Genomic DNA, 17,239 nt, shown 5'->3' on the forward strand with positions numbered 1-17,239 from the left:
GTTTACAAAATTTGACCATTCCGTGAGGATTTACCAAAAAACAGGAGCAGGAATATTCCTTTGAGGGGAAAATGAAAACTTGGCTGTCAGTGATTACAATGTAAGTTCTCAAAGCAATTTCATTTAAATGGAGTACTTGATCTTTTCCTTAACTCTTCTATATTGGCATCCAGAAACGTGGAACAATTAGGAATATTTTTCATAAATGATCTTAAAATAGATAAATAGATTTCATAAATGATCTTAAAGATCCCTTCCATCCCAAACCGTGCTGTGATTCTATTTTATTCCACAGCTAAAAACAGAAATCTACTTCAAATGTCTCCGGAAATATTGTAACAATGGATTATTCCTATTTATTCACTACTCTAATAGCATGAAATAAACAAAGAACTTACTGCATATTGTGCAGAGGGGTTCTTCCTGTACTGGTCCCTTGCCAGGATGATCTGGTATTTGGTCAGGCTGGGAATATCCCTCCTGGATAAAACTCCCACCTTAATCAGGCGCCCAGCAAATGCTTCCAGCACCTGCAACCAAAACCCAGCACAGGTGAAGGGGGGGTGAGCCCTTTGAAATGATTTTATTTTTATAGATCCTACACAGCAGAACATGAGCAGCTCACTGGTTTTATTTGAGACACAGGAATTTTCAGAGTGAGCTGTGCTGAATTCTGAGTGCTGTGTTACTGTACCAGGAGCTCTGCCTCAGTGGAAGGTTCTCCACAATCAGGATGGTTTTAGGTTAATTCCCCAAATTCCTGCCAGAGCACTTGGACAAGGCTCTGAGGCACAGGATGGGATTGTTGGGGTGTCCTGTGCAGGGTCAGGAGTTGGACTCCATGATCCTTGGGGGTCCCTTCCCAGGATAACCCTGGATCCACCCAGGAGCCGAGGAGGGGAAAATCCCCCTGGGATGGGGAATGGAGCAAGGGCTGAGCCAGCAGAGAGGAGAGGAATGGGAGGGACCCCCAGCTATGGAACAGGGGCTGCAGCCCCCCTCTCACTGCTCACACTCCAATGGCACTTTGACCCCAGGAGCCCTTGGATTCACCTCTGAATTTGATTCACCAAACTGGGTGAAGGACTGGCCAGCATGTCCAGGATCTGTGTGGAGGGGATGGGAGCTGGGAGACAGGAGCAGAGAGGAACGGGCACAGGCACAGCAGCGTGTCCCGTTTCCTGCAGAACCCACCCCAAAACTCACCTTGTTTTCCAACATCACATGTACCTGCTTTCCACCTCGCTGCAGCAAGGACAATAACCTGCACTAATGCACCTTAATCCTGTTTTTCCCCTTTGCTTCCCAGCCTTAGGTGGTCAGAATTTTTCCACAGACTTAGTTTGGCCTGAGCACTAACTCTGCCATAATTGCAGTAATCAGATTTGTCCCACAAACCCTGTTTACAACCTGTTGGGCCCCAAGAAACCCAGTGCACAAGAACAGGCTTCTCCCAAGCTGACAGACAGTTTCCCAGTGCTACTTCCATGCACACCGTGTTTCCCAAGTGCTCAGGCACTGCAGCAGCAGCACAGCTGCCCTGCCCTAAGAGAACTGTAGAGTAACAATTGCTTAACCCCTTCAGTGTCCCTTCAGCCCCCTGAAAAACATCCAACTGAACCAATAAAGCCAGGCCTAAGTCAGGCTTCCAACACTGATCGCAGCAGTGGAGTTGGTGGGGAGAAGATGTCCTGACAGGTACAGAAAGCCACGTGTAGAACTCAGTCTGTGTTCATCCTGAGTAGCAACACTCCACTAGGTACTCCAGGCACTGCTCCTGTGCTGGGTTCCCAGATGCTGCTAGGATGCACAAATATCCTTTACAAGCACATGCTGCTGATGCCCTGGCAGTGGAGGGGCAGCTCAGTTTAACTTCTGTCTGCTTGCTTTGATTATTCCTATAGTTTAGTCTAAAAACTAGTTTGTGATACTGTTTATTTATAGGTCTTCTTTTCCCTTCTTATTCTGTGTGCAGAACCTGTGTAGCATTAAAATGAAAACAGAATCACAGAATGGTTTAGGCTGGAAGGGACCTTAAATCCCAGTGCCAGCCCCAGGCTGGACACTGGGACACCCTGGCACAGTGGGAGGTGTCCCTGCCGTGGCACTGGATGGGATTTAATTCCCTTCCAAGCCAAACCATTCCCTGACTTTACCCTGGGCCATGGGAGGGGAGCCAGGCCTGGGGCAGCCCCTCCCTGCCCGCTCTGTGTCCCCTGGGGCACCCAAAGGTGTCACCTGGGACACTCCAAGGCCTTCCCAAGTCTTTCCAGGTCTCCTTTATCCCCAGGGGAGCTGGGTCATGGCCCACACAGCTCCCAGGGAAAGCAAGGCAGGACACTCCATCCCCAGGCATTCCTTCCAATTAAGGCTCATGGATTAATTAAGCCAAATAAACCACTAACACCTCTAACACCACCAACAAGCAAACATCAGCTGGAGGCTGCAGTAGTGCCAGGAATTTCTGGAGGAAAGGGGGGAAATAAATGAAGAAATCAAATGTTGTTTTCTTAAAATACAGCCAAAACCATTCACCAAGCCACTGGGAAGGCTGAATGCACAAAGAGTTCATTTCTCATATTAGTGAGAACAAAATTAAAAATGCAGTTTAGTTGTAAGGGTTTAAAATTCAGAACTTGGTGTTTTATCAGAGAGTTTGTTACTGTTCTGTTGTTCTTCAATCCAGGCTGTAGCTGATGAGTCCCTTTAAAAGGACAGACAGAGATGTCTGTGCCAGCTTACAGGAAAAGGCATTTACCAAATAAACCAAAATGCTGACCGTGGGGGAAGAACTCAGTGCTTTCTATTTGAAAGGATTCCACTGGAATAGCTCATTAGCTCCCATCAAACCCCAAACAGTTGGACATGAGCACACTTGAAATGCTGAAGATGAAGCTTAAACTACATCTCAAGCAGTAGAAACAGATTCAGGCTTTTCACAAATGTTCCTCTTGAAAAGAAATTAATATTTTCATTAAAAAGTAATGGCCACTAAATCTGATATTTCAGCACTGGTTTATTATTTCCAATACTTGCTGCAGAGCGTTTTTTTCTAAAAAGCAATTTCCATTACCTGTACTTTTCTGTTTCATCCTTTGACCTAATTTCTAACACATAAGAAAATGATATTTTCCCTGTTTGCTCAGTGTACACCCCTGTCTGATTTAATCACCTTCTGCAAAACAGCCCCGGTGCTGTTATGAAAGGCAGCAGGATGCAGTCACCTGGAGCTTCACAACTGCCAGGGAACAGTAAACACAACCTACTTAGGAGAGCCTCAGCAGCAGGCACTGCTCCTGATTACGTTTATCTACCCTCCATACCTTCATTTTTAATTAAAAAGATAATACTTCTGGAAAGGTCCCCTCAGCCTTTCCAAAACACTTCAGTGTCGCGTTACCCAAACACAGGCATAGAATTAATTCCAGTTAATTGCTCAGGAGCGCTCGTGGGTTTCTGCAGCTCGGTGACTGGAGCTCAGAGCTGACAGATTTACAGCCAGCAGATAAAAGACAACTGGCAGAGTTATCCCACCCTGCACTGAACCTGCCAAGAGCACAAAGCCTTCCTCTGTTCCGAGGCATCTCCCACAGTAAACCACAACGAGTTCTGGGAGCCATGATGAGCTTAGAACCTGTTACTGGAGCTCTGACAGGAGCTGAGGACTTGTGTACAGGGCAAAGAGCTCTTCTGTGCCAGCTACACCTCACTGAAAACTGCTCCTAATCTGCTTTCTGTTGGCACAATAAAAAACAAAGGCTCTGAACTAACGCCCTGACCTAATTACTTTAGTGCGGATTTGCAGGGGTTCTTCACCAAAGAAAAACACCCAGAAATAACTGTTGGAGTGGCTTTTCTTTCCCAGGGGAGAAGGAGAGGTGGCAGAAACCTGCTGCCAAGCAGACAGGACCTCCACAAACAGGGACTCCAAAGGTGCATCCCCTCCACAGGAGCCCCCCAAGTGCTCCCAGCCTCCCCTGGGAGGGGTTTTACACTGGGTTTTACAGAGCCACACTGGGCTGAAAGAGAGCTGCACCTTCCTCCAAATCCCTTGGCTCCAGCACTGTCAGTGCTCAACAGAGAATTTGGGTTGGAAGGGACATTAAATCCCACCCAGTGCCAGCCCTGCCATGGCAGGGACACCTCCCACTGTGCCAGGCTGCTCCAGCCCCAGTGTCCAACCTGGCCTTGGCTATCCAGGGATCCCTTCCCAACGTGCTGGGGCTGAGCTGGTGTGAAGGAAACGAGCCCAAGAAGTGCCCACCACAGCCCAACCCCCTGCTCTGTCCTAAGGGGATCCCCCAAAGCAGGAGCAGGGAACAAGCGACAGCTCCAGGACAAATCCAGACCCGTGCTGGCCGGGCGCTCACGGACCCTGAGCTGCTCCAGGTGCTCTCATTGTCAGGAGGAGAGCAAAGGAAGGCAGAGCAGGGCAAGAGGAGGCTGTGCCCCCCAGGCCCTGCCGCAGAGGGGGCTCAGCAGGGGTCTCAGCCCTGGATCCACGGCAGGGCTGAGGCCAGGCTGTGCCAGGGCAGAGATCCTGCAGGGAGTGTGAACGCAGCCAGAGCCTCTGGATCAGAGGATGATCCAGAGCATTCCCTGCTCTGTTCCAGCACTGAGACCAGGAAGGTTTGGGTTCCCCCAGTGTGATACCTTGAGGAATGTCCGTGTCAATATTCCCAAAATAACTTCCAGGAGAAAACCACATTTAGTGTCTGCCAGCTGGGGAGGCTCTGGAGCTCTGACTGGCACTGAGTTTTAGTTATTCTCTTCTAAAACTTCAGAGTTGAGACAAACAAACTCTGAACCAGGCAGAAAAGTGCATTTTGTGCAATTTCTTCCTGACATTTTCTCCCCTGGCCAATAAAGGAAGGAGAGCAGCAGGGACACTGCAGGGTAGGGTGGATTTTAGCTGATCTTGTCACTCTGCAAACCCAATACTGCTCAGCCCAGTAATGATCTTGGCACCAAAGTTCTGTTTAAGTCTGTATTAACTCATTCACACCCTTGCCAATCTTCCAGGACATGAGACACACTGAAAATTCACTGTTCTTCCCTGGAAGCCAAAAAATCCAATACTTTGTCTTTTTCTAACAGCTGAGTTTTCTCCTGTTACAGCATTTTTCATTTCCTAAAGGTTATAAGACAAGACCTCCAGTTTTCACTTTTCAACTAATTTCACCAAGAACAATTTTACTTTTTATTGAGAAACGTTAGAAGTGGCTTTTCTACATCAACCTGCCACTCAGTAAGTGACTGTCAGACAGAAAGGAGCATCCACCAGGTATGGTTTGGATCTGAAATTTTTAAGGCTGAATATCAGTTTTTCTGTTATATTCAGAGATAGAACCTGTCAGGAATGCACAGAGAACACAGCATTACCTAAACTGTGTTTTCTCAAAGAGTGGCTGTTTATTAGCCAGCAGTAATTCACAAAATTAGCAAGTTTGGGGGAAAACCCACAACAAATACAACAAAAAAATCAGCTTTTTTCACCTGCAGTAACAACGAGTTCCTCTGTTATCCATCCAGACACAGTCCATCACATATTCACTTCTCTATCAAATGCATTCATTACCAAGCTCATCAGGAATCAAAGATAAATACACAGAGAAATTTGCACAGATGGATTTTTAAAACAGGATTTTAAACTCCTCCCAGCCTCTTTCTCACAGTCAATATTCTGTGGCATTTGGCACATATAGAGAAATTTAGCTGTGATTTTAAACTCTTCTTCTGCTGGTTGGTTTTTCTTTGTCTTTTCTCTCATCTCCAGCAAAGATGCTTAATGCTTACAAACAATTTCATTTAAGCAACTATTAATTCTCATAATTAATGTGTAAGCAAAAGAGTTGGGACTGTTTTCCATGAATTATTTATGCAGGATGGGCAGAAAAAGACCATCCACACGTTGCCTCAAACAGGAATGCCAGTTCCTGGAAGAAATCTCCAAGAGCCAGGATGCCCTCCCTTGGTACTGACAACCCAGCAGCCAAAATTCAGTGGAAAATTCCTCACTCCAGCACTGGAGTGCGTGATGTGGGATTTAGTGGGGCAGGGATGGGTCCCCACTGTGCCTCCCCTCAGGGGCTGAGGGTTCAGCCAGGTCTGAGAGGGAAATGTGGCCACTGCCAGAGGATTCCCTGCAGTGAGGGAGCCCGTGGTGCTGCTCTGGGGCAGCTGCCCGTGAAATGGGATCAGCACCCACCCAGACACTTGAACAAGCACCAGCTCCAGCCTTGCTCCAGGATTTGCCTTCCCAGTGAATTCCAGAGCCTCTGGTGCTGACTCACTGTCTGCAGCCAGAGCCCAAACCCCCTCAGTGACCTGTGCTTCACTCCCTGCAGCCACTGTACCCCAAAAACCCTCTCAGGACATTCCCAGCTGCGCCTCTGGTTATGAATTTCCCAAGGAGCGCTTCCAAGGGACAGCAGGATTGGGGCTGCCCTGCCAGGAGCACATCAGGAGGGGCACATCTCAGCTTCTGAGGCAATTCAGGGTTCATTTTCACAGCCAGCTCAGCCCCTGGGGCTGGGGAGCCAAAGCTGAGCCTGCAGAAAGGGACTGCCCAGAAAAAGGGAAAAAGGAGGGGGCAGATTAAGCATCACAACAGTCACATCCCCAAGCTCCAGCTTTCCCTGGAAGCATCAACAGTGCACAGGAAAGGACTATTTTCTTATTATTCTAAACCCCTAAATGCCCCGAGATTCCCTTTCCTGCCTGCACAAAAAGGGCCACAACAGCCATCCCATGTTAAATTTGGAATAAAAGACAACAGAGTCCACACAGACTCCTGATTCAAATCCAGATCCTGCTTGAATTGCCATATCCACCCCATAACGGGGCTGCTCATCTCCCTCATTCAAAGGCTTGTCTCAGCAACTGCAAAATTACACAGCTGAAAACTTCCAAAGCTGGACCTCAGTGACAAAACATCCCAGAGTTTTTGCACTCCTAGTATTTTGGCAAGACCTCAGAGATCTCCTAAATAAAAAGAAAGATCTGTCTTTAAAGTGTGGTTTGAAAACAGCAAAATAAAATCACAATAAAGAATGACTAACAGGACATGAAGAGCAGTGGGGAAAACACAGCAAAGAGAACAGCCGGGAGAGAGGGAATGAGTGGGAAAACAGCCAGAACACAAACTTGTCTAAGTTGTGTTCTGCTCAGTCCCTGCAGCACGGGGTGAAGGCACCAGGAGCAGGCATCCATCCTGGATCCCTCCATCTCTGGCTCTATCCATCCTGGATCCCTCCATCCCCAGCTCTACCCATCCCTGGAGCCATCTGTCCCCAGCTCCATCCATCCCTGCCCGGGTCACCAACCCTCCATGGCTCCATCCATCCCTCCATGGCTCCATCCATCCCTCCATCCCCGGCTCTACCCATCCCTGCCTGGGTCACCATCCCTCCATCCCCGGCTCCATCCATCCATCCCTCGGTGCCCTGTCCGGCGCTGAACGGGCAGAGGTGGTGCCCGCGGTCCCCCATCCCTGGTTCCATCCCCAGCTCCATCCATCCATCCATCCATCCATCCCTGCATGCCCGGGCGCCCTCCCGGTGCTGGCAGGCGGAGGCGGTGCCCCATCCCCGGCTCCATCCATCCATCCATCCATCCATCCATCCATCCATCCATCCCCGGGCGCCCTCCCGGCGCTGGGCGGGATCCAGCGGTGCCCCATCCCCGGTTCTCTCCATCCACCCATCCATCCCCGGGCGCCCTCCCGGCGCCGGGCGGGCGGTGCCCCATCCCCGGTTCTCTCCATCCGTTCCTGCATGCCCGGGTGCCCCCCCAGCACTGGGCGGGCGGAGGCAGTGCCCCATCCCTCTATCCCCGGTTCTCTCCATCCACCCCGGCATGCCCGGGCACCCTCCCGGCGCCGGGCGGGCGGAGGCGGTGCCCCATCCCCGGCTCCATCCATCCATCCATCCATCCCCGGGCGCCCTCCCGGCGCCGGGCGGGCGGAGGCGGTGCCCCATCCCCGGCTCCATCCATCCATCCATCCATCCCCGGGCGCCCTCCCGGCGCCGGGCGGGCGGAGGCGGTGCCCCATCCCCGGCTCCATCCATCCATCCATCCATCCCCGGGCGCCCTCCCGGCGCCGGGCGGGCGGAGGCGGTGCCCGCGGTGCCCCCGCCCCGGTGCCGGTCCCTAGATAAGGCGGCGGCGGCGGCGCGGCGCGGCGCGGGGATGGAGACGGGCGGGTGCCGCATGGGGGGCGCGGGGCCCGGCGGCCCGGCCGCGATCACGCTGGAGGAGCTGGACGGGCTGGCCGAGGAGAGCCCCGACTCGGCGTACCACAGCCACGGCAGCAGCCTGGAGGAGGAGGCGGCCGAGCGCATGGACGACGAGGAGCAGGAGCGGCTGCTGAGCTACTGGCAGAGCGTGGGCCGGGGGCACCAGGTGGACGTGCCCCGAGGTAAGGCCGGCGGGCGGGACCGGGACGGGCGGGACGGCCCCGGGCACGGGCTGCGGGACACGGCCACGAACGCCCGGCAAAGACTGCGTGAGGCTGAGCCAGCGGAGCCTGGCTCTGGAGCGGCTAAGGCTGCTCCCGGGGCGATGCAAAGCTTTCCATAACGCTGGGAAGCGGCTGCAGCAGCGCCGGGGTGATCTATTGGCACGGAAAACAATCTCTGCCCGAGTTCTCAGAGCTAATTCAGTGATCTATTGGCACTGAAAACAATCTCTGTGCGAATTCTCAGAGCTAATTCAGTGATCTATTGGCACTGAAAACAACCAGTGGGAGTTTTCAGAGCTAATTCAGTGATCTATTCGCACTGAAAACAATCTCTGCCCGAGTTCTCAGAGCTAATTCAGTGATCTATTCACACTGAAAACAATCACTGCCCGAGTTCTCAGACCTAATTCAGTGATCTATTGGCACTGAAAACAATCTCTGCCCGAGTTCTCAGAGCTAATTCAGTGATCTATTGGCACGGAAAACAATCACTGCCCGAGTTCTCAGAGCTAATTCAGTGATCTATTCGCACTGAAAACAATCTCTGCCCGAGTTCGTTCTCAGACCTAATTCAGTGATCTATTCACGCTGCAAACAACCAGTGGGAGTTTTCAGAGCTAATTCAGTGACCCATTCACACTAAAAACAATCAGTGCGAGTTTTCAGAGCTAATTAAATATTAAACTGGCTACTTGCAAAAGCATTCTTCCTAAAAGGATCCCTTATGCCCCTATATATAGTTCTTTAAGGAAAGAGGGCTGTGCTTAAAAACGGCACAGAGTAAACAAGTAAAGGATTGATTGATTTGCTTTCAACAGCGAGGAACCCAGGCTCATCTTAGTCAGAATCGGTTGTTTTCAATTTTAAGAGAGGCTGGAGAATCTGAAAGACTGATGAGTCAGAGAACTCCTAACAAGCAGCAGAGGGGCACCACAGGCTCAGCTCGGTCAGATTTAACTCTGCCCTGTCCTGGCCACAGGAGCAGAGATGTGCAGCATCTCTGCTGTGCAGGGAACTCGCCTTCCCCGAGGTGGGGAGAGCCAAACCTTGTCCAGGCTGCACTGGACACTGCCAGTATTAAATTACTGTTCTTTAAAAGCTCTTTCTATATTCCAACACAGCAAATTGAGTCCATCCTTTCCCAGCCACACCTCATGTTAACTCTGTAAAGCTCTAATGACAATTAAGGTGCTAAAGGAAGGGTAAGATCGGTCTGAGCAGAGCTCCCTGCCTTGCCTTGCTCTCCCTGCCCCTGGAGGGGTCTCTGCATGCCCAGGGCCATCCCAGAGTGTCAGCAGTCACTCCAGCAGCCTCGGGTTTGTGTCTGGAATGCTGGAATCTGACAGCTCCGGGGTCCCCAGGGCACGGAGGGTCTCTGTTTAACACTCCTGAGTGCAGCAGAAAACCAGAGCCCTTCCCCAGAATTACCTGCTGTTCTGGGGACCTCATTCCATGGAATTCCTAAATTCCATCAGGAGGGATACAAAGTCCAAGGAATACGTCAAAAGCAGCGTGTGTCCAGGTTTAGTTACACAGTTATACAGCATTATTTAGTTACACAGTATTACAGGTTTGCTCTGTGGCACTCAGCACCTGGTCCTAAAATCAAGATAGAGGTTTTTAGAGTAATACAAGGTCCTGTCCAGGGCTGAAAGAGGAGGGGATTTTCCAGAAGGAGGAATCTGTGACAAGGGGCAGCCCATGGCCCTGCCTCTCTGGGACAGGGAGAGGACCCAGGGAATGTTTAGGGTGGATTTTAGGAAAGGTTCTTCCCCCAGAGGGTGGAATCAGCACTGGAAAAGCTCCCCAGGGAATGGGCACGGCCCCAAGGCTGCCAGAGCTCCAGGAGGGAGCACAACAGCCTCAGGGATGCCCAGGGCCAGGGGCTGGCCCCTGTGCATCACTGAAACCATGGCTGGAGAAAACACAAGTGTCCTTGTCCCTCTGCTGCCTGCCTGGCCCTGCACAGGTGGAGCTCTCCACACTGGGACAACACAAAGCACAGACTCATAAACTGAAGGATAAAACTGCCCAAAGGACTTTAATCAGTTGTAATCCCTATCCTCTGCATTAGTATAGAATGCAAAAAACATAACCCAGCCCCACTAACTGATAAAGTAATCTAAAAATAGAGTTAACTTTCCTAGAGTCCTGAAAGCTTTCCTAATTCTTGGAAAATTCAGTGGTGAACTCTATTTTATTTTTCCCTCAGCCTCCAAAGAGATCCATTTACATGTCAGTTATTTAGTTACATTTTAAATATTTCCCAGTGATACATCACAAAGAAAAAATGTTTACACTTAACTACAGTATAGCTTTTTTCCCCTTTATTTTTCCCTCCCCTTTGTTTAAGGATCTTTACTATTCCAAATAGTCTTAAGGCTAAACCCCTGGACTGGATGCCAGGAGATGGAGGTTTGATTCCCAGCTCAGCTACAGATTTACTGAGTGACCTCGGCCAAGTTAATTCTCCTGCATCTTAATTCTCCTCTCCTCTCAAACATGGATAATACTCTCTTCCCCCATTATCCTGCCTCTTCCACTGAGACCCTGAGGCACCTCCAATTCCCCAAAAAGGGCTCTGGGAGCTGGGACTCCTCCTTTTCCTGCATGTCCAACACACACCGTGGGGCAGCAGGGCAGGAATTCACATCCAGACCGTCAAACACTGCACGTAAAATCAAATTTCTAATCCTCTAAGCACACAAATGCCTTCATCACTTCAGCTCTGAAGGCAGGGGGCCAACTCTTGTGGAAGAGAAGTGTTCCATTCCTAGAGACTGACCTGTACCCACAGTTTCCAAGCCTGTCTGTCAGGGATCACCTCCTGAGCAGAATTTATTCATGACCTTCAGCTAGAATTGATGTCAGGGCAGCCACAGTTCTAACTGCACCTTTAGAATGAAACATCCTTTGGAAATTCATTCCCACAGCAGTATTTCCTTGAGCCTGCCAACAAGAGCAGCCACCCTAATTTCCTTTGTGAGGGTACACCTGAATCCAGCAGCACAAGAGGTGCTGGGAATTGGGAATAGGAAGAGGAAAACACAAGAGGAATTGGGAGTGCCCCCTGCACAGGGTCAGGAAATGGGGCCCAGCCAAAAGCTTTCCATGGACACTTGGGTAGGAAATGTAGGGAATGGGAGAGGGAAACCCATTCCTAACAGCACAGGGGCAGAACCCAGGTAACCTCCCCTAGGAAAAGCTTTTTCCTTGCCCAGAGAAGAGCAAACAAAAGCAGCACAAAGACCCCAAGGGGATGAAGCACATTCCAGTTTCTGCAGCCTGGAGTCTCACGTGGGAACTGTGGTTCTGTTGCAGACATGGCAGAGCCCATCCAGCAGCTGACCAGGAATAACAACCCCCAGGAGAGGCAGAGCATCCCCTTCACCCTGATCCAGCGCAAGGAGAAGGTACTGCTGCCCCTCCAGCTGCTCCCAGGGCTGCCACTCCTGCCTCCAGGAATGGGGCTCCTTGCAAAGGGCTTCCAGCTCTCTGGGATTCTGAACGTGCAGTGCAAAGCACTAACTGTGCACTGCCTCCCATTTGGAACACCTCACCCCCTGTGCATGTGTCATTTCCTTTTCTGCGAAGTAGAAATGATCAGGAAAGCCAGAAGGTGGCCAGGAATTCCAGCCCTTGAGACATAATTCATTTAACAGAAACCCCTCTTTGCCATTTGAAATAAAATGCCCGTTTTCTTCACTTAAATTGGTACTTTTTTTTCCTTTACAGTCATGTTGATAAAACCTTAGCAAAAAGTACTTGAAAGAGATGAATATCTGAATTTAAAACCAAAAATGTACTTCTGTATCACGGATCATTATCAAACAAAGCAGCAATTTATAAAGCCATCTTATCCTCTAATAAAAGACTGAAATTAATATACAGCAAATTGCTTCCAGCTCAGGAAGTGTGCAAACAAATGTCTAACTTTAAATCAAAAACCATGACAACCTTTACTGACCATCTATGAGGACTTTTTGGCCACATTTCTTTTAAACAGATTTAAATAATTCACACTTACAAATACCATAATTTGAGTGTGTTCAATTTAAACACACTCAAGTGTGTTTAAATGAAATTTGGGACTCCTGACCGTTTATGCTGAAAGCATTTTTTAATGTTACAGTATTACTGTAACAACTGCAGCTGAAAAATAAGGTTATTCAGTGTTAATTGGAATTAAATGTTTAACAGCACCAGTCCAAAAGATGACAGATCCTTATTTTAAAGGAGAACTACCTAAAAATCTGCTGAAGTCAGTTTTGATCCAAACTCAGCAGTTTATTCCTTGGTTTATAGGAAAAGAAGGATTAAAATTCATGTTTCTTTCAACATCATGTCACTGAGAGCTGACAAGATGCAGTTCTTGTGCTCAACTTGTATCTATTTGCTTGGCTGATGTTTTTAGTTGATTAAATTACAATCCCCAATTCCTCCCTGTGTGTTTGCAGCTGGGAGATCTGCTCTATGAGAAAAGGCAGTATGGGAAAGCCAAGTGGGCTTGCATCAAAATGAAAGAGAAGCAGTACGAGCAGAGCATCTGCCTTGGCTTCATGAAGCTCATGAGGTACATCTGCGAGCAGAACTCCTCAGGTAATGGACACCTCAACCCCTCAGCACTTACAAAATGGTATTTCTGCCCTCACAGCTAATTAGGGAGATGCTGTGAACAGCTTTTCCCAAATACACACCCTATAGAGATGGTTTTTACGATGCAGCCTTCCCAGAAAAATCATAGAAATCCTGGAATGGTTTGGGCTGGAAGGACTTGAACCCCACCCCGTGCCACTCCTGCCATGGCAGGGACACCTCCCACTGTCCCAGGCTGCTCCAAGCTCTCTGCTGTAAATCTGGCATCTGCTACAGGATTTGCAGGGTTTCATTTTCACAGCAGCACTGAAATCACCTGGCAGAGTGTGACACCAAAAGGGAGCAGAGCTTTCTGCCTCCTTCCCTTTAGTTCAAGATATTAAATTGTCCCTGTCCCAGTGGACACGGCAAATTTGTGGTGGAAGCATGTTTTCCAGAAAGATAATCCAGTTTTAGGTCAAAATAATGGCAAATCCACCATGTCCTTGAGAGCTTGTTCCTGCCTGTAAAATGTGCATCTGGTGTGCAATCCAATTTAATCTGCTTTTCACTTCCAGACATCAGTTCTCCTATTTTTCATCCTCCAGCTACTATCAAGTTTTGCCATGCTCAGTGCTCTGTGCTGTAATTGACTCAGCCCTTAAGTATCTTTCCAAGAAAATACAAACATTGTTGACAAAAGCTTTTCCTTCCCCAGGTACCTTCCCCATTCTTTTAACACTTTAATGTGGTTTAAAAGTAATTTTAGCTCCAGAACTGCAGGGTTGTTATCAAACTGTACAGAAGGGAAGTTCCCTCTGCCTCCTGCAGTCCAAACACACAACAGTGCAAAAAAAAAAATACTGCAACTTTTTTAACAACAGCAAACCCTCAATGAATTCACAGAGCAGCCCCTTCTCTTGCCTGCAGTTTTGTGCCCAAATATTTAAACCACGACACAAGGTCAGTTTGATGAAAAACACAACCCTTTAAGGAGGGGGAAAAGACCTCAGGCAAACTCCCTGCCCTCCATGAAGAGGGGAGAGCTCACCAAATGCTGTGTTTTGGACACAAACATTTGCACACACACACAAACTACAAAGAACAGGGAAATCATGGAGTCACAGATGGTTTGGGTGGGAAGGGACCTTAAAGATCTTCCTGTTCCACCCCTGCCATGGCAGGGACACCTCCCCCTGTCCCAGGCTGCTCCAAGCCCCAGCGTTCCAACTGTTCTGGGGCATTTCCAGGGATCCAGGAGCAGCCCCAGCTGCGCTGGGCACTCACTGCTACTCCCAGCTTGGAGCACACCCTGCAGTGCCCAAACCATCCCAGTGCAATCCCTCCACTTAACCCCCGGTGCTCATGTTAACACTCCAGCCCAGACTCAGCAGGCAGGCTCGGTGTGCAGGGCACACCCTGCAGTGCCCAAACCCAGCGCAATCCCTTCTCCAACCCCCCTGGTGCTCATTTAAACACTCCAGCCCAGACTCAGCAGGCAGGCTCGGCGTGCAGAGCTCCTCCCGGGTCTCCTGAACACTCTCCCGTGTTGGGCAGGGCACACCCTGCAGTGCCCAAACCCAGTGCAATCCCTTCTCCAACCCCCCGGTGCCCATGTAAACACTCCAGCCCAGACTCAGCAGGCAGGCTCGGCGTGCAGAGCTCCTCCCGTGTCTCCTGAACGCTCTCCCGTGTCGGGCAGAGCACACCCTGCAGTGCCCAAACCCAGTGCAATCCCTTCTCCAACCCCCCGGTGCCCATGTAAACACTCCAGCCCAGACTCAGCCCGCAGGCTCGGCGTGCAGAGCTTGTCCCGTGTCGGGCAGGGCACACCCTGCAGTGCCCAAACCATCCCAGTGCAATCCCTTCTCCAACCCCCCGGTGCCCATGTAAACACTCCAGCCCAGACTCAGCGTGCAGAGCTCCTCCCGTGTCGGGCAGGGCACACCCTGCAGTGCCCAAACCATCCCAGTGCAATCCCTTCTCCAAGCCCCCGGTGCCCATGTAAACACTCCAGCCCAGACTCAGCGTGCAGAGCTCCTCCCGTGTCTCCCGAACGCTCTCCGTGTCGGGCAGGGCTGTACCTGGGCATCACCGTGCCCATCGTGACCATCGTGCACACCAACGAGGCGCAGTCGGCGATGACACAGGCGGTGACAGTGGCCTATTACCTGCCCGAGGTGCTGCAGGACGAGCCCCCGCACCCCTTCGACTCTGACATCGTCATCGAGGAGTGGCCTGCCACCATTGTCTACAGCAGGTGAGAAATGCTTTCACTCCCCTCTGCTAAACACAGGGAAAACGCCCAGCTCTCAATCTGGGTGCGTCAGGATTTTTAGACCTTGCAAATGGTAACATTTAATTTTCAGGAGTTGTAAAAGCTGGCTGTTTTATAAATGGCATGGTCAGGAAATAAAGGTTACAAATTTATAACAGGGAAAGGTTTTGGGCATTGCCCAGGCTCCCCAGGGAATGGGCACGGCCCCGAGGCTGCCAGAGCTCCAGGGGGGTTTGGCCAGCACTGCCAGGAATGCTCAGGGTGGGATTGTTGGGGGTCTGGGACATGCCCAAAACCTTTCCCTGTTATAAATTTGTAACCTGCGGGTTCCTTTCCCTTTCCCTGTGGGTCCCTTTCAGGTCAGGTTATTCTATATTTATATCAATTACTTAGTAAAATGATGCATCTCTAAATGTATGATACAACACCCTCAGACTATTCTGTGTTGTTGGGAACAAAGTGTCTGACACAGCACAGAAAACTTTAAGAATAAATGGTTAGGGGTTAATCACAGTCAGTTCCACTGGTGAAACACAACCAAGTCATCCAGAAGGCATTTCTGGGCTCTGGAAGAACAGTGGGTTTAAAATGAATCACAGAAGGAACTAGCTTGGAAAAGACCTTTGAGATCATTGAGTCCAACCTATGACCTAACACCACCTTGTCACCCAGACCACGGCACCGAGTGCCACATCCAGGCTTTTCTTGAACACCTCCAGGGCTGCTGACTCCACCACCTCCCTGGGCAGCCCTCTGCAATGCCCAGTCACTCCTTCTGTGAGGAGCTTTTTCCTCGTGTCCAGCCTAAACCTCTCCATGTGCAGCTTAGGGCCGTCCCCTCTTGTCGTGTCACTGTCCCCGGGGCGCAGAGCCACCCCCACCAGCGTCAGGCAGCTGTGGCAGCAGCCCCAGCTGATCTGCACTGACCGCTGCAGGAGCTTCCGAGGGATCACCAACGAAGACTCCATCATGAGAGAGATCAGCCTGCTGGCAGCCATCCTGGAGAGCCCCGAGCTGTGCCTGCGGGACACGTTCATCATCGCCGGCTACACCAACCCGGCGGCCGCCAACCGCCACAACGAGATCTGGTTCCTGCAGCGGCCCTGAGCGCCTGCTGCTGCCCCACGGAGCCTCCTGAGCCCCTGCTGCTGCCCCACGGACCCTCCTGCTTCCCCATGGAGCCTCCTCCTCCTCCTGCTGCCCCATGGAGCCTCCTGCTCCTCCTGCTCCCCACAGAGCCTCCTGATGCCCCATGGAGCCGCCTCCTCCTCCTGCTGTTCCATGGAGCCTCCTCCTCCTCCTCCTGCTGCCCCAGGGTGCCTCCTCCTCCTCCTGCTGCCCCAGGGAGCCTCGTCCCTCTCGCAGGTGACCCCGGGCAGCCCAGGTGTCCCCCCTCACAGGTCAGCACTGGGGCTCTGGGCTGGGTTAGGAACAGCCAGCCCAGCTCAGCTCCCCAGCCACAGATCCCTGCAGCAACTCTGACAGCTTTCACACAGATTTAACGGAGGGTTTTAGCACTTTAAGAGTTAGTTCACCTTTTCTATTTTATTGACCAGGTAAGGGAGGCAGAGACCTCTTCCCTTACACATCCCTGGCCTGCCTGTGGCTTGGGATGGGGACATCCTGGAGCCCTGGCCTGCTCTGGTGCTGCACAAAGAGCCTGCTGGGGCTTTCAGAGTGACACACCAAACCCACCTGACACAGGCACAGAAAGAACGTGCAGGGCTCAGTTCCTGAGGAGAACTACCAGATTTAGCCCTGGGATTAGAGCACGGAGTAAGAACAGGCCAATGCTGACAGCTGTCAGCAATTGATCCCCAAAGCTTACCTCACAAAGCTCCCAACCAAAACACCCCAAGTCTGGAGAGAGACCAATCCTACACACAGTCCTACTGCTCATTCAAGAGCTGACAGCAAAACTACAG

The 17,239-nt window shown here is 50.8% G+C and overlaps 2 protein-coding genes across 4 annotated transcripts in view; one reads left to right on the forward strand and one right to left on the reverse strand.

Annotated features, from left to right (window-relative positions):
* Positions 1-17,239, reverse strand: part of FANCM (FA complementation group M) — a 62,156-nt gene that overhangs the window by 36,338 nt on the left and 8,579 nt on the right. For all 3 annotated transcript variants that reach the window (XM_041410539.1, XM_041410531.1, XM_041410526.1), the window contains exon 5: positions 399-530. In XM_041410539.1, coding sequence (XP_041266473.1) covers positions 399-530 — 132 coding nt within the window. The remainder of the gene's footprint in view (positions 1-398; positions 531-17,239) is intronic.
* LOC121339087 (heme-binding protein 2-like) lies at positions 8,199-16,460 on the forward strand. Its single transcript, XM_041410600.1, has 5 exons — positions 8,199-8,419; positions 11,783-11,874; positions 12,919-13,060; positions 15,113-15,296; positions 16,250-16,460. The coding sequence occupies exons 1-5, from the start codon at positions 8,212-8,214 to the stop codon at positions 16,419-16,421; spliced, it is 798 nt and encodes a 265-aa protein (XP_041266534.1). The 5' UTR covers positions 8,199-8,211; the 3' UTR covers positions 16,422-16,460.

Source organism: Onychostruthus taczanowskii, unplaced genomic scaffold, assembly GCF_017590055.1.
Source record: "Onychostruthus taczanowskii isolate IOZ18803 unplaced genomic scaffold, ASM1759005v1 scaffold100, whole genome shotgun sequence".
In the NCBI taxonomy this organism is placed as follows: Eukaryota; Metazoa; Chordata; class Aves; order Passeriformes; family Passeridae; genus Onychostruthus; species Onychostruthus taczanowskii.